General features: G+C 50.7%; 3 protein-coding genes and 1 long non-coding RNA gene across 13 annotated transcripts; 3 read left to right on the forward strand and 1 right to left on the reverse strand.

Annotated features, from left to right (window-relative positions):
• The first annotated feature begins 334 nt into the window (after window positions 1-334).
• On the forward strand, window positions 335-4,495 carry LOC9630139. 7 transcript variants are annotated; one of them, XM_024679676.1, is made up of 10 exons: window positions 335-1,465; window positions 1,522-1,598; window positions 1,674-1,728; window positions 2,115-2,214; window positions 2,284-2,376; window positions 2,443-2,554; window positions 3,193-3,299; window positions 3,353-3,420; window positions 3,493-3,597; window positions 3,651-4,482. In XM_024679676.1, the coding sequence occupies exons 2-8, from the start codon at window positions 1,553-1,555 to the stop codon at window positions 3,371-3,373; spliced, it is 534 nt and encodes a 177-aa protein (XP_024535444.1). In that variant the 5' UTR covers window positions 335-1,465; window positions 1,522-1,552; the 3' UTR covers window positions 3,374-3,420; window positions 3,493-3,597; window positions 3,651-4,482. The 7 variants fall into 7 exon arrangements, with proteins under 7 accessions (XP_024535444.1, XP_024535440.1, XP_024535454.1 ...); XM_024679672.1 differs by having other exon boundaries at window positions 335-780; window positions 1,516-1,598; XM_024679686.1 differs by having other exon boundaries at window positions 335-1,598; window positions 4,309-4,495.
• A 112-nt stretch (window positions 4,496-4,607) lies between these two features.
• On the reverse strand, window positions 4,608-7,459 carry LOC112347922 (splicing factor-like protein 1). 3 transcript variants are annotated; one of them, XR_002992903.1, is made up of 2 exons: window positions 4,834-7,459; window positions 4,608-4,768 (listed from the first exon to the last, which is right to left on the reverse strand). XR_002992903.1 is itself a non-coding variant. In XM_024679655.1 (2 exons), exon 1 carries the CDS (start codon window positions 7,396-7,398, stop codon window positions 5,287-5,289), a length of 2,112 nt encoding a protein of 703 aa, XP_024535423.1. In that variant the 5' UTR covers window positions 7,399-7,459; the 3' UTR covers window positions 4,618-5,108; window positions 5,277-5,286. The 3 variants fall into 3 exon arrangements, 2 of the variants coding, with proteins under 2 accessions (XP_024535423.1, XP_024535434.1); XM_024679655.1 differs by having other exon boundaries at window positions 4,618-5,108; window positions 5,277-7,459; XM_024679666.1 differs by having other exon boundaries at window positions 4,618-5,138; window positions 5,277-7,459.
• A 25-nt stretch (window positions 7,460-7,484) lies between these two features.
• Window positions 7,485-9,070, forward strand: LOC112347934. Its single transcript, XR_002992910.1, has 2 exons — window positions 7,485-8,263; window positions 8,388-9,070. It is a non-coding gene; the product is annotated as an uncharacterized LOC112347934 (long non-coding RNA).
• An 829-nt stretch (window positions 9,071-9,899) lies between these two features.
• Window positions 9,900-12,242, forward strand: LOC9630141 (ras-associated and pleckstrin homology domains-containing protein 1). 2 transcript variants are annotated; one of them, XR_002993685.1, is made up of 5 exons: window positions 9,900-10,025; window positions 10,118-10,232; window positions 10,323-10,455; window positions 10,582-11,886; window positions 11,948-12,242. XR_002993685.1 is itself a non-coding variant. In XM_024685994.1 (4 exons), exons 1-4 carry the CDS (start codon window positions 9,925-9,927, stop codon window positions 11,673-11,675), a joined length of 1,443 nt encoding a protein of 480 aa, XP_024541762.1. In that variant the 5' UTR covers window positions 9,900-9,924; the 3' UTR covers window positions 11,676-11,937. The 2 variants fall into 2 exon arrangements, 1 of the variants encoding a protein (XP_024541762.1); XM_024685994.1 differs by lacking the exon at window positions 11,948-12,242 and having other exon boundaries at window positions 10,582-11,937.
• Window positions 12,243-13,721: the final 1,479 nt, after the last annotated feature.

Consider the following 13,721-nt stretch of genomic DNA (forward strand, 5'->3'; position numbering starts at 1 on the left):
CCAATTGGCCGCTCTAATCCCACCGGCATTGTACCCTGTCCTCCACACCAGAAATACATACACGGTGACTTCACTCACCACGGTACACACTTGCCACAAAACGTGGTGACCCCGGCCCCCCAAAAAGGGAAAGCTTTCCCTCCCTGGCCATGGCTGCCAGGTGATAAAATCGGGAAATAAAGCCCCGGCCACGTGGCGTCACGCGGGTCGCAATCCTCCGCCGCGTCACGCGCCACGTCGGGCGACGACGTGGCATGGCCCCCACGGTACGGACGGCGAGCGCCGTTAGATTAGCGGAATCTTAGACGGAGTTATTACGCTGCTCATCGTTGTTGCCAAAAATCCTAGCGACGAGCGCCCGCCAGGGGCGGCCGTCCACCGCCTTGATTCCTCCTCGCTCCATTCCTCGCTCGATTCGCGATTGATTGATTGATCTCTCTTTCTTGCTCCTCGCCTCGGGCTCGCGCTCTGATTTCTAGGATTTCCTCCGCTGCCGCATTACTGCGGGCCTCGTGAATATTACGCGCGATTGTACACGCCAGGGCGGAAGAACAGGCGCCAGCCAGCGCTCCCCCCCTTCCAAATTCCGGAATCCGGATGCCTGCGCTGGGATCGAGGCGCGGCGAGCGAGAGAGAGAGAGAGAGAGAGCGCTGCCAGTGGCGGAGGCTGGAACTAGGCCAGGCCAACAGATTCTCGAGAGCGCCGTTTTGCTGTTCTGGTCGGAGGCGTGAAGATCTTCGCCCGTGCCGTGCCGTGCCGTGCCGTGCCGTTCCTCTCTTGTGAGTATAAATCTTTAAGTCTGTCTGTGAGTGTGTGTGGGAGGAAGAGCGAGAGAGAGGGAAGAGCGTCGTCGTCGTCGTCGTCTTCAAGTGGAAAGAAGGTTTTTCTTTCTTTTGTTTGTCTCATGGAAAAAAGAGAGAGTGTGGGTGTGCATTTTCGGGATCCGGGTATACTGGCTTTCATCCATTCCTTCTTCTTCTTCTTCTTCTCTTTGCTTACTTCCTTCAAAGCTCCTCGTCTCTCCTCGCTGCTGCTGCTGCTAGAGCGATACCAGCATTCTAGATCCAGTCGCGAGCGAAAAACGATAAAACACAAGAGGAGATTGAGCTTGTCAATGGTCGCTGGATTAAAATGTGGTGACAGGTTTGAGCTTGGTAACAGGGGAACCTAGACTGTAATTTGCTGCTTGCTTTGATTCCCTTCGTCCTTCCACCGCCATTCCAGTCTTTGCAGTCACTGTTTCCGAAAAGTTTCGAGAAAAGGAAGAACACTGCTTGGACGCAAGCTCGTCTTGACTCGTTGTGGTGGTTTGGATTTGTGCATTTGCGCCAAGGATTTCGAGTTTCTTGTCTGCTTTCGTCTGGAGGAGATCGATGTATGCTTGTGCTCTAGGTTCCCTTGTTTCCAAATTCAAGTCTGGTACCAGTCAAGAAGTTTTCTGTTTGATTCTCGATTCAGAGCTTGGTTCAAGTCTGGTACCAGTCAAGAAGTTTTCTGTTTGATTCTCGATTCAGAGCGTGGAGCTTACACAATTCGCGCATCGCACGCAGCATGGTGAGAAAAGGATCTATCAAAGTCCTTTACTGTTCAAGAACAGGTGCCTGCTTCCAAATTTCTTATCTTTTCGTACTTGGCTATTCCTTGACGGTGCCATTTTGCTTTTGTCCTCTAGGCATGCAGCGAGGAGCAAGTGATCGTCCGGCACGCCTCTTCTTTTTGTATCCATGGTATATACTCTTCGATGAATCTATCTAATTCCTGCTGGTTTTGATAGATGCAGTGGAGTCGCTTTTGTTCTTGCCTGGTGATGCATCTCCGAGTTTCATCGAGGGTCACTGGAGACTTTTGTCTGAGAGAGAGAACACTTGCCTTCGCCTGGAGACTTTTCGCATTGCTTGCCTTTGTTTACAGTGCCCGACCTGCCTAGTGCACATAGTATATGCGCTGCATCCACATATTTTGCATTATTTGGAGCATGATTTGTCTGCTCGCAGGGTCGACATATCTGATTGGGATTACTGAATTTTGTTTAGCATTTTGCATTCCTGTCCCGGGACATATGCCTGAGATTTCATTGCAGTTGCCCAGTTTTCTATACTAAACCGCCTCGCAGCAGCAAACTCAAGCTCATGGCTTCCTTTCTTTTCTGCAATCCTTTAGCTGTCCTTCTCGTGTTGACGTTTACAATTTTTATCCAGCCGATAAGAGTGATGGTGAGATGCATAGATATATATGTACATTGATGCCACTGGATACTATCTCGTCTTACCACCCGGATGCAGAAAGGAGAGCGATTTCAGCTGAAAGCGATGGGAAAAGCACCCAAGCTGGATGATCTCAAAGTCAGGCCTCCGAGTCCTCCAACACCTTGGAAGGTATCCAAATCTAAGTTCCAGTTCCTGATATAACCTCGCTCACCGATTCTCTACTGATTTGTCAAGGAATCTTTTCCTTTTGCGTGCCTCGGAACCATAAAGCCCGTGTCATATACCATTCCTGTGCTGCTGCTCCTGCTGCTGCTACTGCTCCTGCTGCTCCTCTGCCGCATTGAAGGTGCGTGTTTTTCAAAGGTAGAGAGACATGGGAAGTTCTAGAGTCAAGTGAAATGATTTGTCCAAGCTGTGCTGCTCGTGTCTACGTTTTTTAGATGTTATTTTGCATATAGTAGTCATATGCAGTAGTAGCATAGCAGCAGCATTGGGACGACGCACTTCACTTTGCCACCGTTATCCATGCATGCATTTCTATTTCTACTTAGTCACACAAGCACACAGAAGGAGGAGGACTTCTTTTTTCTTGGGCGCCTGCCTTGACGTTTGTGGAAAAGAATAGCTATGCTTGGGCTGATCTGGTATGGAATAGCAGCGTAGCTGTGCAAGGCATTTGTAAATGCTGAAGGTGCATTTAATCTTGGAAGGAAAGGCCTTTGCTGATATCATTAAAGTAATCCGTAAGGCCAGAGGTCCATTTTCTTGGAGACAGTAAAGCCATTGAATTCAATGTCTTTTGTAGTATAGTAGTAGTCGTAGTAGTAGCAGCAGTAGTAGTGTTGCTTGCACCTTCCATGTCTTTTTATATCAGGTGTGTGTGGGCCTTGGGACTGGAGTCGTCGCATTTCTTTCTTTCCAAGCTCTCTGATTGTCCATCGCGTCCATCGCTATTAGAGCTAATCTCTCCGGGAATGTTTACAGGGGCCTCAGTTACTCCAGGCAGGGAAAGGAATCCTAACGTTTGGATACGCCGGTGCTCTTTTGTTGGGATCGATAAGCAAGCATCCACCAGGAGCAACGGTTTACTGGTATGAATGTGCTATAAAAAAAAAAAAAAATCCATAAACACCATCACCACCAGATCGTCTTACAGGTATTTTAGCAGTCCCCCTCTGCAGACAAAGAGAAAGGGAAGGCAACGAGCCAAAGGTACTTGCAACGTCTCAATACATATAGCATGGAATGAACAAATGTGATTGTGATGTTCTGGCCCTTTTGCAGCAGAAGTTCAAAAATGGGGGATTGTGAGTACACACACACACACACACACACACACACACTCTTGCTGCACTGCAGCAGGTTTATGCAACACCAACACCACAGGAGGTAAAATTCAAAAGCCACTCCGTCTTTACCTCTTCTGCAACTTGGGCTTTCAGCTACAGTTCTGCACCCTGCTCGTCCTGCTTCTTTGGCATCTTTCCACTCGCCTTTCTCTTTATCTGGCCCATTTGCAAAACCAGGGAGCGTTTCCAAACCGGCCAGTCAGTCTCCCCATCTCGCTCGCTCTTTTCACTCCCTCTCAAAGCAACAAACAACTTGTACAAGAGAAGCTCGTAAACATTTACGATCCCTCGGTCGCTCGCGCTCGCTTCGTTCGCACACTCGCTCGTAAAGTCGCCATCAAAGTTGCATAGCTTTCGTCCTGTGCACTTTCGTCCTGCTTGCTGCTACATTTGTCTCTCCCTTTTTTTCTTTTTTTTTTCTTCTGCCAGGCTTGGTATTTTAAACCCGCCGCCGAACGGCTTCTAAATCTGAAGCCTGCCTTCTAAATTTGAATTATCCGCATCAGGCATATATGTGTGAGAGTCTGTGTGCAGCTGGTACTCGCTCGGGTACCGCAGAAAAGCCTCGTTCATAATGTAACCTGCAATGATTTGGCATCAGTCAGTTTCCTCACTTATAATACTTGTCTAACCTGCATTTACTCCCCAGCTCTATGGCTATAGCCCTCCTATAGACCACCATGTCAAAGTTCTCGTCTTTTAACTATACTGTTCGCCTTCACTTTGATGGGTGCATTTCTCTTCTTTCCAGCTCGTAGCCCAATGAGATTCTTGAACGAATTTTGGGAGGGATCACACATATCCCAGCTCCAGAGACAACATCATTTTCTATCCAGCCAAAATCCCATGGCATCATTGGAATAAATAGTGATCTTGTAGACAAGTCATAAGAGGATTGGAATCAGGCTTTTACATTTCTAAGCAAGTTTGGTTTGATATACCTATACCTTTTTACCTTTTCTTCAAAGTAGCACTAGTACCCTAAATCAAGTTGCAATTTTCCTCCCGTGCGGATCACCCAGAAAGAAGTGTCTACTGCATTCGTTCCGATAGAGGCAACTTTTCCAACCCACTTTCGTTGGTTAATTGATTCAGCGTGCTTTCGGCTGGAAAGATCTGCGCTGCAAGCAAGCATCGGTGACAATACACAAAAACTATGGTTTAGCTACAACCCAGAAAATGAAAAAAAAAAGAAAAAAGAGGAGCATTCTCTGTAAAAGGTTAGACACAACATGGAAAGGATTAGCACAGCACAGCGAGAAAGCTAATCACTCACAGCCTTAGAAGCGTCATACCATTGTAGTAGACGATTATGAAAGGAAAAACTTTAAAGAAAAACCTCTACAAAAACGAACACACAAAACGTTAATAGTGTCAACTGTGTCAGTCGTCACCTGGAAAGAATTCTCGAATCTCAAACTCGTTAGAAGCGCCATGTCCACCATGCCCACCACCACTTTGGTCTTTCTCTCTCTCTCCCTCTCTCTTTTCTTTGTTGACAGCGTAGCGCTAGTAAAACAACACAAATTCATCATCATCACTATCATCAGCCTGCGCAGATTCAAACAAAAAAAAACGACACTGTGTTGAAGTTAGCACGGCGTTAGCAGCAACAACAAGATCAGCACAAGAATCAAACCATGGCACGAGAAAAAAAAAAAATCCAAGTAAGCGAAACGAAAAAATAAATTGCGGAGAAGTGAGTAAGATATCACATACCTGGAGAGCCTTACTTCATCTTCATCTCGGACATAAACCGCTCGTACTCCGACTCCACCTGGTTAGCCGGCGGGTTCTCGGCCGCGGCGGCATTCGTGGCCCACGGAGGAACAGCCGGAGGCGGCGGTCCAGTGTAGTAGCCACCAGAGTACTGCGGAGGATAGCCATGGTACGCGGGGCCCGAGAACTCCGACCCCTGCGACGCCGCTCCCTGCGACTCTTGCGACGCTGGCGGCGGGGAGAAACCCGGCGGCGGGGGCGCTGGATCCACCGCGTACACCCCCGGCGGCGGGAACGCGTTGAAAGGTGGCGGAGGGACCGTCCCCGGCGGAGCCAGCGGGTACTGAGCGGCGTAAGGATTGAAAGGTGGCGGCGGGCCGGGACCCCACGGTGGTGGTGCCGCCATGGACCCGGGTGGCCGAGGAAACGCCGTATAGGCTCCACCGCCGCCACTTCCATCCATTCCATACGCCGCCGGGGCGCCTGGAGCCGGGGGCCGGCCAGCGATCCTCACCGCCAGCGTCTTGTCCTCGATCTTCCACCCGTTCATGCTAAACACCGCCTGGCTCGCCGCCGCCGGGTCCGTGAACTTGACGAACCCGTAGCCTTTGCTCGCGCCGGTGGTCCGGTCCTTGATCACTTTCACCTCCTCGATCTGTCCAAACGACGAGAAGAGCCGCTTCAAGGACTCGTCGTCGTACGTCGCCGGCAAGTAGCCCACGTAGAGGTTCGTATCATCGTCCTTGGGCTTCGCCGCCAGGCCCCCCGGAGCACCACTCGGTCCCCCGAGAAGCAAAGTCGGCCCGGTGTGGCGGCCGACGCTGGCGTCGCCGCCACCGCCGCTACCGTCGGCGTTCACCTCCACCAGGAACTTCTGGTACTCCCCGTCCATCTTGTTCACCGCCGGTCCCTGCTGCGTGCAATCGCTCGTCGGGTGGCCGCCGTCGCCACACTTCGCGCACACCACCCCAGCCTTGAAAGTCGTGCTCTTCTCAGGACAGCAGTACTGCCGGTGGCCGAGCTGTCCACACTGGCGGCAGCTCTCGTCGTCCCGGATCGTCCCGTTCAGCGCCGCCAGCTCTCGCAACTGCGCTCGCTTGTGCTCGTTCCGCCCCTCCTCTACCGGCTGGAGGAGCTTCTCCACCATCCCAGCCGCCGCCTCCAGCGCCTCCTCGGTGTCCGCCTCCACCAGGACGTGCAAGTCCTCGTTCTCGGACGGATCCGGCTTAACGTCCCTCTTCTGGTGCGTTCTTCCTTCTTTCACAGACCCTTTCCCGCGGATCACGATCTTCGCTCCAGTCTCCTTCTCCATCCTCTTCTGCGTGTTCCCGCGCGGCCCGATGATGAGTCCTATGAAGTTGTACCCCGGGTACTCCTTCGACGGGATGTAGAGCTTCTTCTGGAGCTTCGGAGGTTTGTAGTCAGGTGGCGGCTTGAAGTGTGGGTTCTTCTTTATCATCTCGGAGATGAGCTCGTGACGCTCCTTCGTCAGCTTCTCGCGAGCTCGATACTCTCTTGTGTTGATCCTAATGCCCATGTTGTCGTAGATGGGCTCCGGGGATGGAGACCTCGGCATATCGGGCCGGTCGTCGTAGAGCTGTCCCATTTGGAGCCTCCGGTTGAGCTCCAACACCTTGATATTGAGCGCTTGCATCTCGGGATCCCACTCGATCGTCGGGAAGTTCGCCAAATTCACATTGGCCAGCAGCGTCTTGGGCTCCTCCGCGGCCCATCGCGACTTCCTCTTCTTGGGGGCGGCGGCGCCGCTGCCATCGCCGCCGGGCGGCCGCTGCGGATCGATGAGTTGCAGCTGCTGCTGCTGCTGGCTTTGCTGGGGATTTTGGCCGCCGCCCTCTTCCCCGGTGGATTCCGGCTGGGGCTCCCATCGGCTCCTCCTCTTCTTACCCTCCGCCGAGCCCTGGTTCTCCACGGAGCCGCCGCGGTCGTGCCTGTGGTGGTGATGATCCGAGTCCGAGTCCGTGCTGTGGCGATCCTTGCCGTAGTGATGACGGTGGCTGTGATGCCGCTGGATACCTGGCGGGGGGCTCTCTGGGCTGCTGCTTGGCGCATACCATCGATCGTTCCATCCCCCGGTGCTGTACGCCATGGCCGGCTGCTCCATCGTTCCTATTCTTCCACTTCCAAGGTGCCCTAAATTTCGCGCTGCCCTAGCATCTATGGCGGTCTTTAAAACTCGGAGCGATTCCCGGAGAATATTCTCTGGGCGGGCTTGGAGAAGATTTTAGGGCGCACGGAGCTGGATTTTAGGGCGGTCCGTTCGTGGTGTGGCGATGGGATGGATCTTCTCCAGGATTTTTTTTTCAAGCCTTGCGCCAGGGATTTTGCCAGTCTCTTGTCATGGAGGTAGGCAAAATTTACTTTGTTCTCGCTTAGTTTTTCTCAATTCCTAGCTTAGAAGCTCGAGAAAATTCTTGCATTTTGTCATCTTTTCTGTCGTTTTTTTGCTTCTTTTCTCCTGCAGGCCTGATGGATCGTATAAGAATTCATTGAATAGCACCGGCGACACCTTAGAACGGATTTGAAAGGAAAAATAACTATTCTTCGTCCTCAGGTATCGCTCACCTATTGTCGTAGCTTGCTCTTCAGGTACCACGATTCATCGCTCATCTATTGTCGTAGCTATAGTGGGCTTTTCTCAGAAATTTTTTTTTTCTTTTCTTTGAATGTGACACTGTTTCCTTTTTTTCTCTCTACAAGGTCGCAGCCCATAAACGCAACGATTGAGCTGTTCAGTACCACGACTTAACTGCTGGTCTATTTGTCGTTCCTTGAGGTAGGCCAATTGTAGCGCAGTTTGCAGTAGCTTTTGCTTCGATCAAGCACTCTTTTTACTTCTTTGCTTCAGGAAAACGAAAAGAAAAAAACCATTTTGATCCGCAGGCCTGCCTGACCGATGATCTTAAAATCGACAACATCAACAGCAACAGTGCCAACAAAAGCAGTGCCAACAAAGAACAAAGCTTCAAGTAAGCAAACCAGAGTTTTTAGTGCTCTCACTTTCCTCCGTTCCTTTCACCTCGTATTTTTCTAGATAGAAAAAAACTCCCAGTACCACGACTCAACTGACCGAACTGACTACGTGATTTTCAGGAAAGCTGCCGCGGCCGCTGTTTGGTGAGCCGCGTTAAGGGAGAAAGAGATCTATGCGAATCGATCGAGCGCCATCAAAAGCAGATCACATCTCTCATGCTGCCAGATTACTCACCGTGCTCGCGACCGCCAGCAATCCTCGATCGAAACAGGCGAGCTCCCCCTTCCTCGTTTCATTTATTTCTCCCTCCCCTCTCTCACTTTACTTTCTCTCTTCGTGTAGGCTACACAGTGACGAAGAACGAATCTCTCTTTGTGCGATCACGCGGCCGGCTACCTTACGGTGTACAACCAAGACAAACTCTTTACATCGCGTCATCGCGTCCCCCTTGGCTCCATGGACCACACACCCAATGGGGGGGTTTTAAACAAAACAAAGCGGGGGGGCCGCTGACGTGTCTGAGAGCCCACGTGGATTTTCCCGGCAAGTGGCCAACTTGGCCGCGAAAATCGGTCAAAATCTCCCCGTCCGCTACCTGGGCTTGCGCCACGTGGATGCATTGGACGAAGGGATGCTGTGGCCCATGCCCGACTGTACACACGCGCCAAGGGGGCCCATGTCCGTACTGTCCCATATGCTAGTACACGTGGGGACTGGGGGCGTTGGATGTCCGTGTCGCGATATCTGATTAACGACTAATCTACTCTTTTATCATATTTAAGCCATTTTTAAGTCAGAAAAAGGTGACGGACCCATGGGAAAGGTTTGAAAAGACGTGGAGACGATCCCCCTCCTTACAAATGTTATCTTTTTTTATATCCATGGTGTTGGACCCATTATCCCAACTCAAGCACAATGGGGAGTATACTATGGTTTTATTTTTATTCGATCAAACACATCATACTTCCCAACACCAGTGTGCCATATTATTTAAAATATTTCTTGTTTGTCGCGATAAGTAGAGGGGCCTCTTTAGTGGCAGCAGGGGGTGATAGGAAGGAAAGGCCTTTCCTTTCTTTGTGCGTGTGATGAATGTCCATGGCTTTGTGTACCACGCTACACTCATAGAGGGATATCTTTTGACCTAAATAACACCAAAAAAATCCCAGCCGTCCGTTAAAGCCCCCGGATGGGCATCCATGCCATGCCCATGGATGTGACATGGGGACATGGAACAAACGTGTCGGTGTCCCCGGGAATCGAACGAGGGACCGGTGCTTGTCTTGGGGAGAAGCCAGATAGCGAAAGAGGAGCTAGAAAGAAGGAGAAAGTGAAAGAGCGAGAGAGAGTGCGAGAGAAAGGGAGAAGAGAGGAAGGATTTGGCTGCACAGCTCCCGTGGATTTCTTAAATTTTGCACATGTTGAATCCATCGAGGAGCGATCCTGCATTGAGCCAGTGGCGCGCAGAGATGGAGCAATCCATCGCTTCATCCCTTGTCTGATCTTGTCTTGTCCCTCGCCTTCGCATTTCTTGTCCCATCTCGAGCCAGCCATCGCGAGCGATCGATTGGCCACGAATCTGGGGCGCCAAATTCGCGGACAAGCCACCCAGCAGCAAAATCCAGCCCAGCAGCAGCAAATCCACGCGCGGGATCGATGCCGCGGCCGGGGCCGAGGCCTTACGAGTGCATCCGGCGGGCGTGGCACAGCGAATCCCACCAGGCTCTTCGCGGGAGCCTCACGCAGGAGATTTTCAGGTAGAGCACAGCCCAGGTTTCCACTCCAAAATCTCTGTTCTCCTCGCTCTCACACTGTTCTTGTGTGTTCTTGGCGATCTTCTTCCCTCCAGGATCGTGACGGAATTCCATAGGCCCGACACCCGCGGCAAAAAGGAATGGCAGGAAAAGCTTCCCATCGTGGTGCTACGGGCGGAAGAGATTCTCTACTCGAAAGCTCGCACCGAGGTGAGAGAGAAAGATTCCCTTGCCCCAATCCCAGCAAGCAAGCACTGACTCGCGATTCTTGTCGATCGATCGATCGATTCATCCATCCAGGCCGAGTACGCCGACGCTTCCACGCTCAAGGAGCGCCTGGACGACGCCGTCAACACCATGATCCGGAGAACCGACGAGAACCGCGACCAGGAGGCCGCGGGCGATGGCCCCTTCATGGAGCCCTGTGTGGAAGGTGAGGCGATGCTCCTCTCCCCGATCGATCGATAGCGCGCGCTTCGGTCCGATCGGGAGGGCGCTCCAAATCCATGTCTGATCACTCCTCGCTCATGGGTTTCTCATCCTCTCTCGTGGGTCGCAGCTGCATTGTCGCTGGGATGCGCGCCCAAGATGAATCCCCGCGGCCAGAGGAGCTGCCCGCCCAGGATCAGCAATAGCTCCGCGGGAGCGTCCCTGCGAAGAACAAGCTCCGCCACGAACCCTATCTCCTCGTCTCCATCCTCCTCCTCCTCCTCCTCCTCCTCTTCCTCCTCCTCTTCCTCCTCCACGTCCTGCTGCTCCTCATCGATTTCTTCCTCCTCCGCCGCCGCTTCCATCGCCACCTCTTCCGCCGCCGCCACCACCAGCTGCATTACCACCTCGTCCAATCAATCCCAGACGCTGGCATTCCTGAGCTTGGAGTCTTCCTCGCCACCGCCATGGCCCAAATCTCGAGCTCAAGCTCATCCATCGCCGCCATCCTCCATACCCGAAGTACCACCACCACCACCACCACCACCTTCCAAAAGCCGGCCTCCTTGTTTTGCCGCCGCCACGACCACCGCCACCGCCACCAATCCAAATCCCAATGTCAACTTCTCCATAATCTCTGGAATCGAAGCCCAGAGGTTCCAGAAGCAGCATCAGCAGCAGCAGCAGCAGCAGAGCCTTTGTGGCTTCAGTCCGCACTTTGCACCTCCACTTCTTCCTCCAATGGGGAGCTTCAGGTTGCAGCCTCATGAAGAATTGCCAACATTTCCACCTGCTCCAACTTTTCCACCTGCCCCAAAGGATCAGAGCTACCCATGCCTGCACCACCTCCAGCAGCACCACATATTTCACCCACCGCCATCACCATTTCAGAGCCCCAACAGGGTTTATCATCCACAGCAACAAGTTCAGAATGCTGCCTCTCCTCCCGTCCACCAGCCAAGCCAGAAGGCTTCACTCCCGCCAATGTTTCCCATATGTTTGGAGCCGGCACCAGCAGCTGTGATGCAACCAAGATTTCAGCCCAGGGTGCGCAACCAACAAGAAGGGAGCCACCCTGACCTGGACTTGTGCCTTGGACCGCCCAAGGTTTCGAGTTCCAGACCTAAATCGCATCTGGCTGACCTTGCTGGCAGCGATGGCAGCCTCGCCAGTGGCGGTGGCAACACCACGACGACGCTGAAAAAGGCAAAGATTGTCCTTTAATCCAGTGGGTTTTTGAAAGAGCTAAAACCCCCCCGACTTTTCACTCGCTTTCTTTTGATCTTGAATGGAACAACAACATGGGCTGACTGACACGTGGTACACCCAGGTGTCAAGGACAGGGTGATTTCATAAAGAGGGATTTGCACCTAGGGTTTGAAGCGTTTGATCGTTTCCGAGTAGTGATGCAGGGTGTACAGGATCAAGTCTCGAGGTTTTCTCCTCCCTCGTTCTGCAATGTCAATGTGATTCTTGCTTTGGTTCATGCTTTTCAGGCAGATGCAATCGCCGGATCCTCGCGTGGGCGTGGAGGAGGCCCAACAGGAATTGAAAGAGAAGTATGAGAACGCGAGTGAGGGGTTAACGCAGAAGAAGGATTTGGGTGGGGACGAGGGTGCCAAGGCGATGCTCAGGGACGAATACAAGGATGCCAAGAAGAGCATTGCGAGGCACGATGGCGTCGCAGAGGCCACTGACGCAGTGGAGCTCGCGGGCGCAGGGTCACACCAGAAAAAGGATTGAAAACAAGTGGGACTTCCACCCATAATAAATTTTATTTAAATTTCTCAATAGTTATTCACACAAATCAAATCCACAAGCCAGGGATATTCAAATGGCAATATAAATACCAACGCCACTCTGAGTTTTTCACAATTGCAGTGTAATAGATCTTGAGTCTCACGGTGACCAAGCCTTTTTCTTCAAAGTGCCATCTATTGAAATCTTTAGCTGCCACCTTATAACTTTAGTAACCTTATAAATTCACCATATAAATTACACTTATTTATGGTTTATATGTAATGTTTGAGCAGATAAAAGTGCTGCACACATTTTTTTCATAAAACATGTGTGGATACAATGGTGTGAAATGTAGGAATGTTACATATATTTGTAACTCTCTAAATTATTCTTTGATCCCTCCCATCCCAATAAAGCAATTTTTAACTGGAAAAATGAGTGTAATTAGATTCTTTTAAAGTGCTTTGAACCCTCATTCTAGTTGAATGGATCATGTTTCCAATAAAGTTAAATATACCTTTCATTTACATACCCTTTCACAATCTAAAACCCTTGTGTAGTTTCATTTGATTTAGATAAATTTCAGTTTAAATTGCTTAATGGATCCTAAATGATTTTTTTGAATTAATATCTCATGCCTGATAGGGATATATGAAAACCTATACAACTTAAAATTGATTATTTTAAGTTATATATAAAATTTGTGAAAAAACAAAAAAACAAGTGAAGACAAGTGTGGTTAGAAGGGTCTAAATAGGAGAAGGTTAATGTTAAGTCACTATCACATAAGTAAAAAGAGAGAATTGTTTAATGGGAAATTCATTTGATATATTTGCTTCACTAAACACCTATCAATACCATTCGGGAAGCATTTAAAAACTTAGTTTAAAGATGAGGGAAAAATCTAAAATTCTAATGCGTGACGTGGAGTGCCACGTAAGAGACGGGGATCCACTCTTCAGGGAACTTAACCTTCTCGGCAATACGCTCTACTGCTCCCGACCTCGCCCTCCACGCTTGCCTGCGGGAAACAGCTTTTTGCCGTGCACTGAGAAGGATTTGGAGCCCAAGAAGAGTATGCCATGCCGTACTACATGAAGTTCCTCTACGAGCTCACTATCCAGAACAAACAAGTTGACAAGCTGACTATAACCTTCAGGGGTTCTATAGCATCTTTTGTATCATCTCTCTGAGTCGATTCTCGAGTCGAGCAACTGTATCGCATTGGAGAATGATATGGAGATGTCGCCACTCAACCTTGGGAACTTTCGGTGCATCGAGTACCATGTCCCAGCTTTCCTCCAGGTAACAGAGTAAACCGCCATGCGCATGAAAAACCATGTAAAGTAGCGAAGTCGAAGATGAAAGGCTTGCTGGAGATATTGCGTCCGAGTATGCTAAGCTCCCGACGAGTTCGAAAGCTCCAGCGCTTCTCCGTGGACAAGCCGAGATTGGGATTCACACCTCAAGGCCAACGCAAGCTCATTTCTGCAGGCAGGTTGGTGCACTTCGGTCGGCCATGGGCGACGT

Source organism: Selaginella moellendorffii, unplaced genomic scaffold, assembly GCF_000143415.4.
Source record: "Selaginella moellendorffii unplaced genomic scaffold, v1.0 SELMOscaffold_1, whole genome shotgun sequence".
NCBI lineage: Eukaryota > Viridiplantae > Streptophyta > Lycopodiopsida > Selaginellales > Selaginellaceae > Selaginella > Selaginella moellendorffii.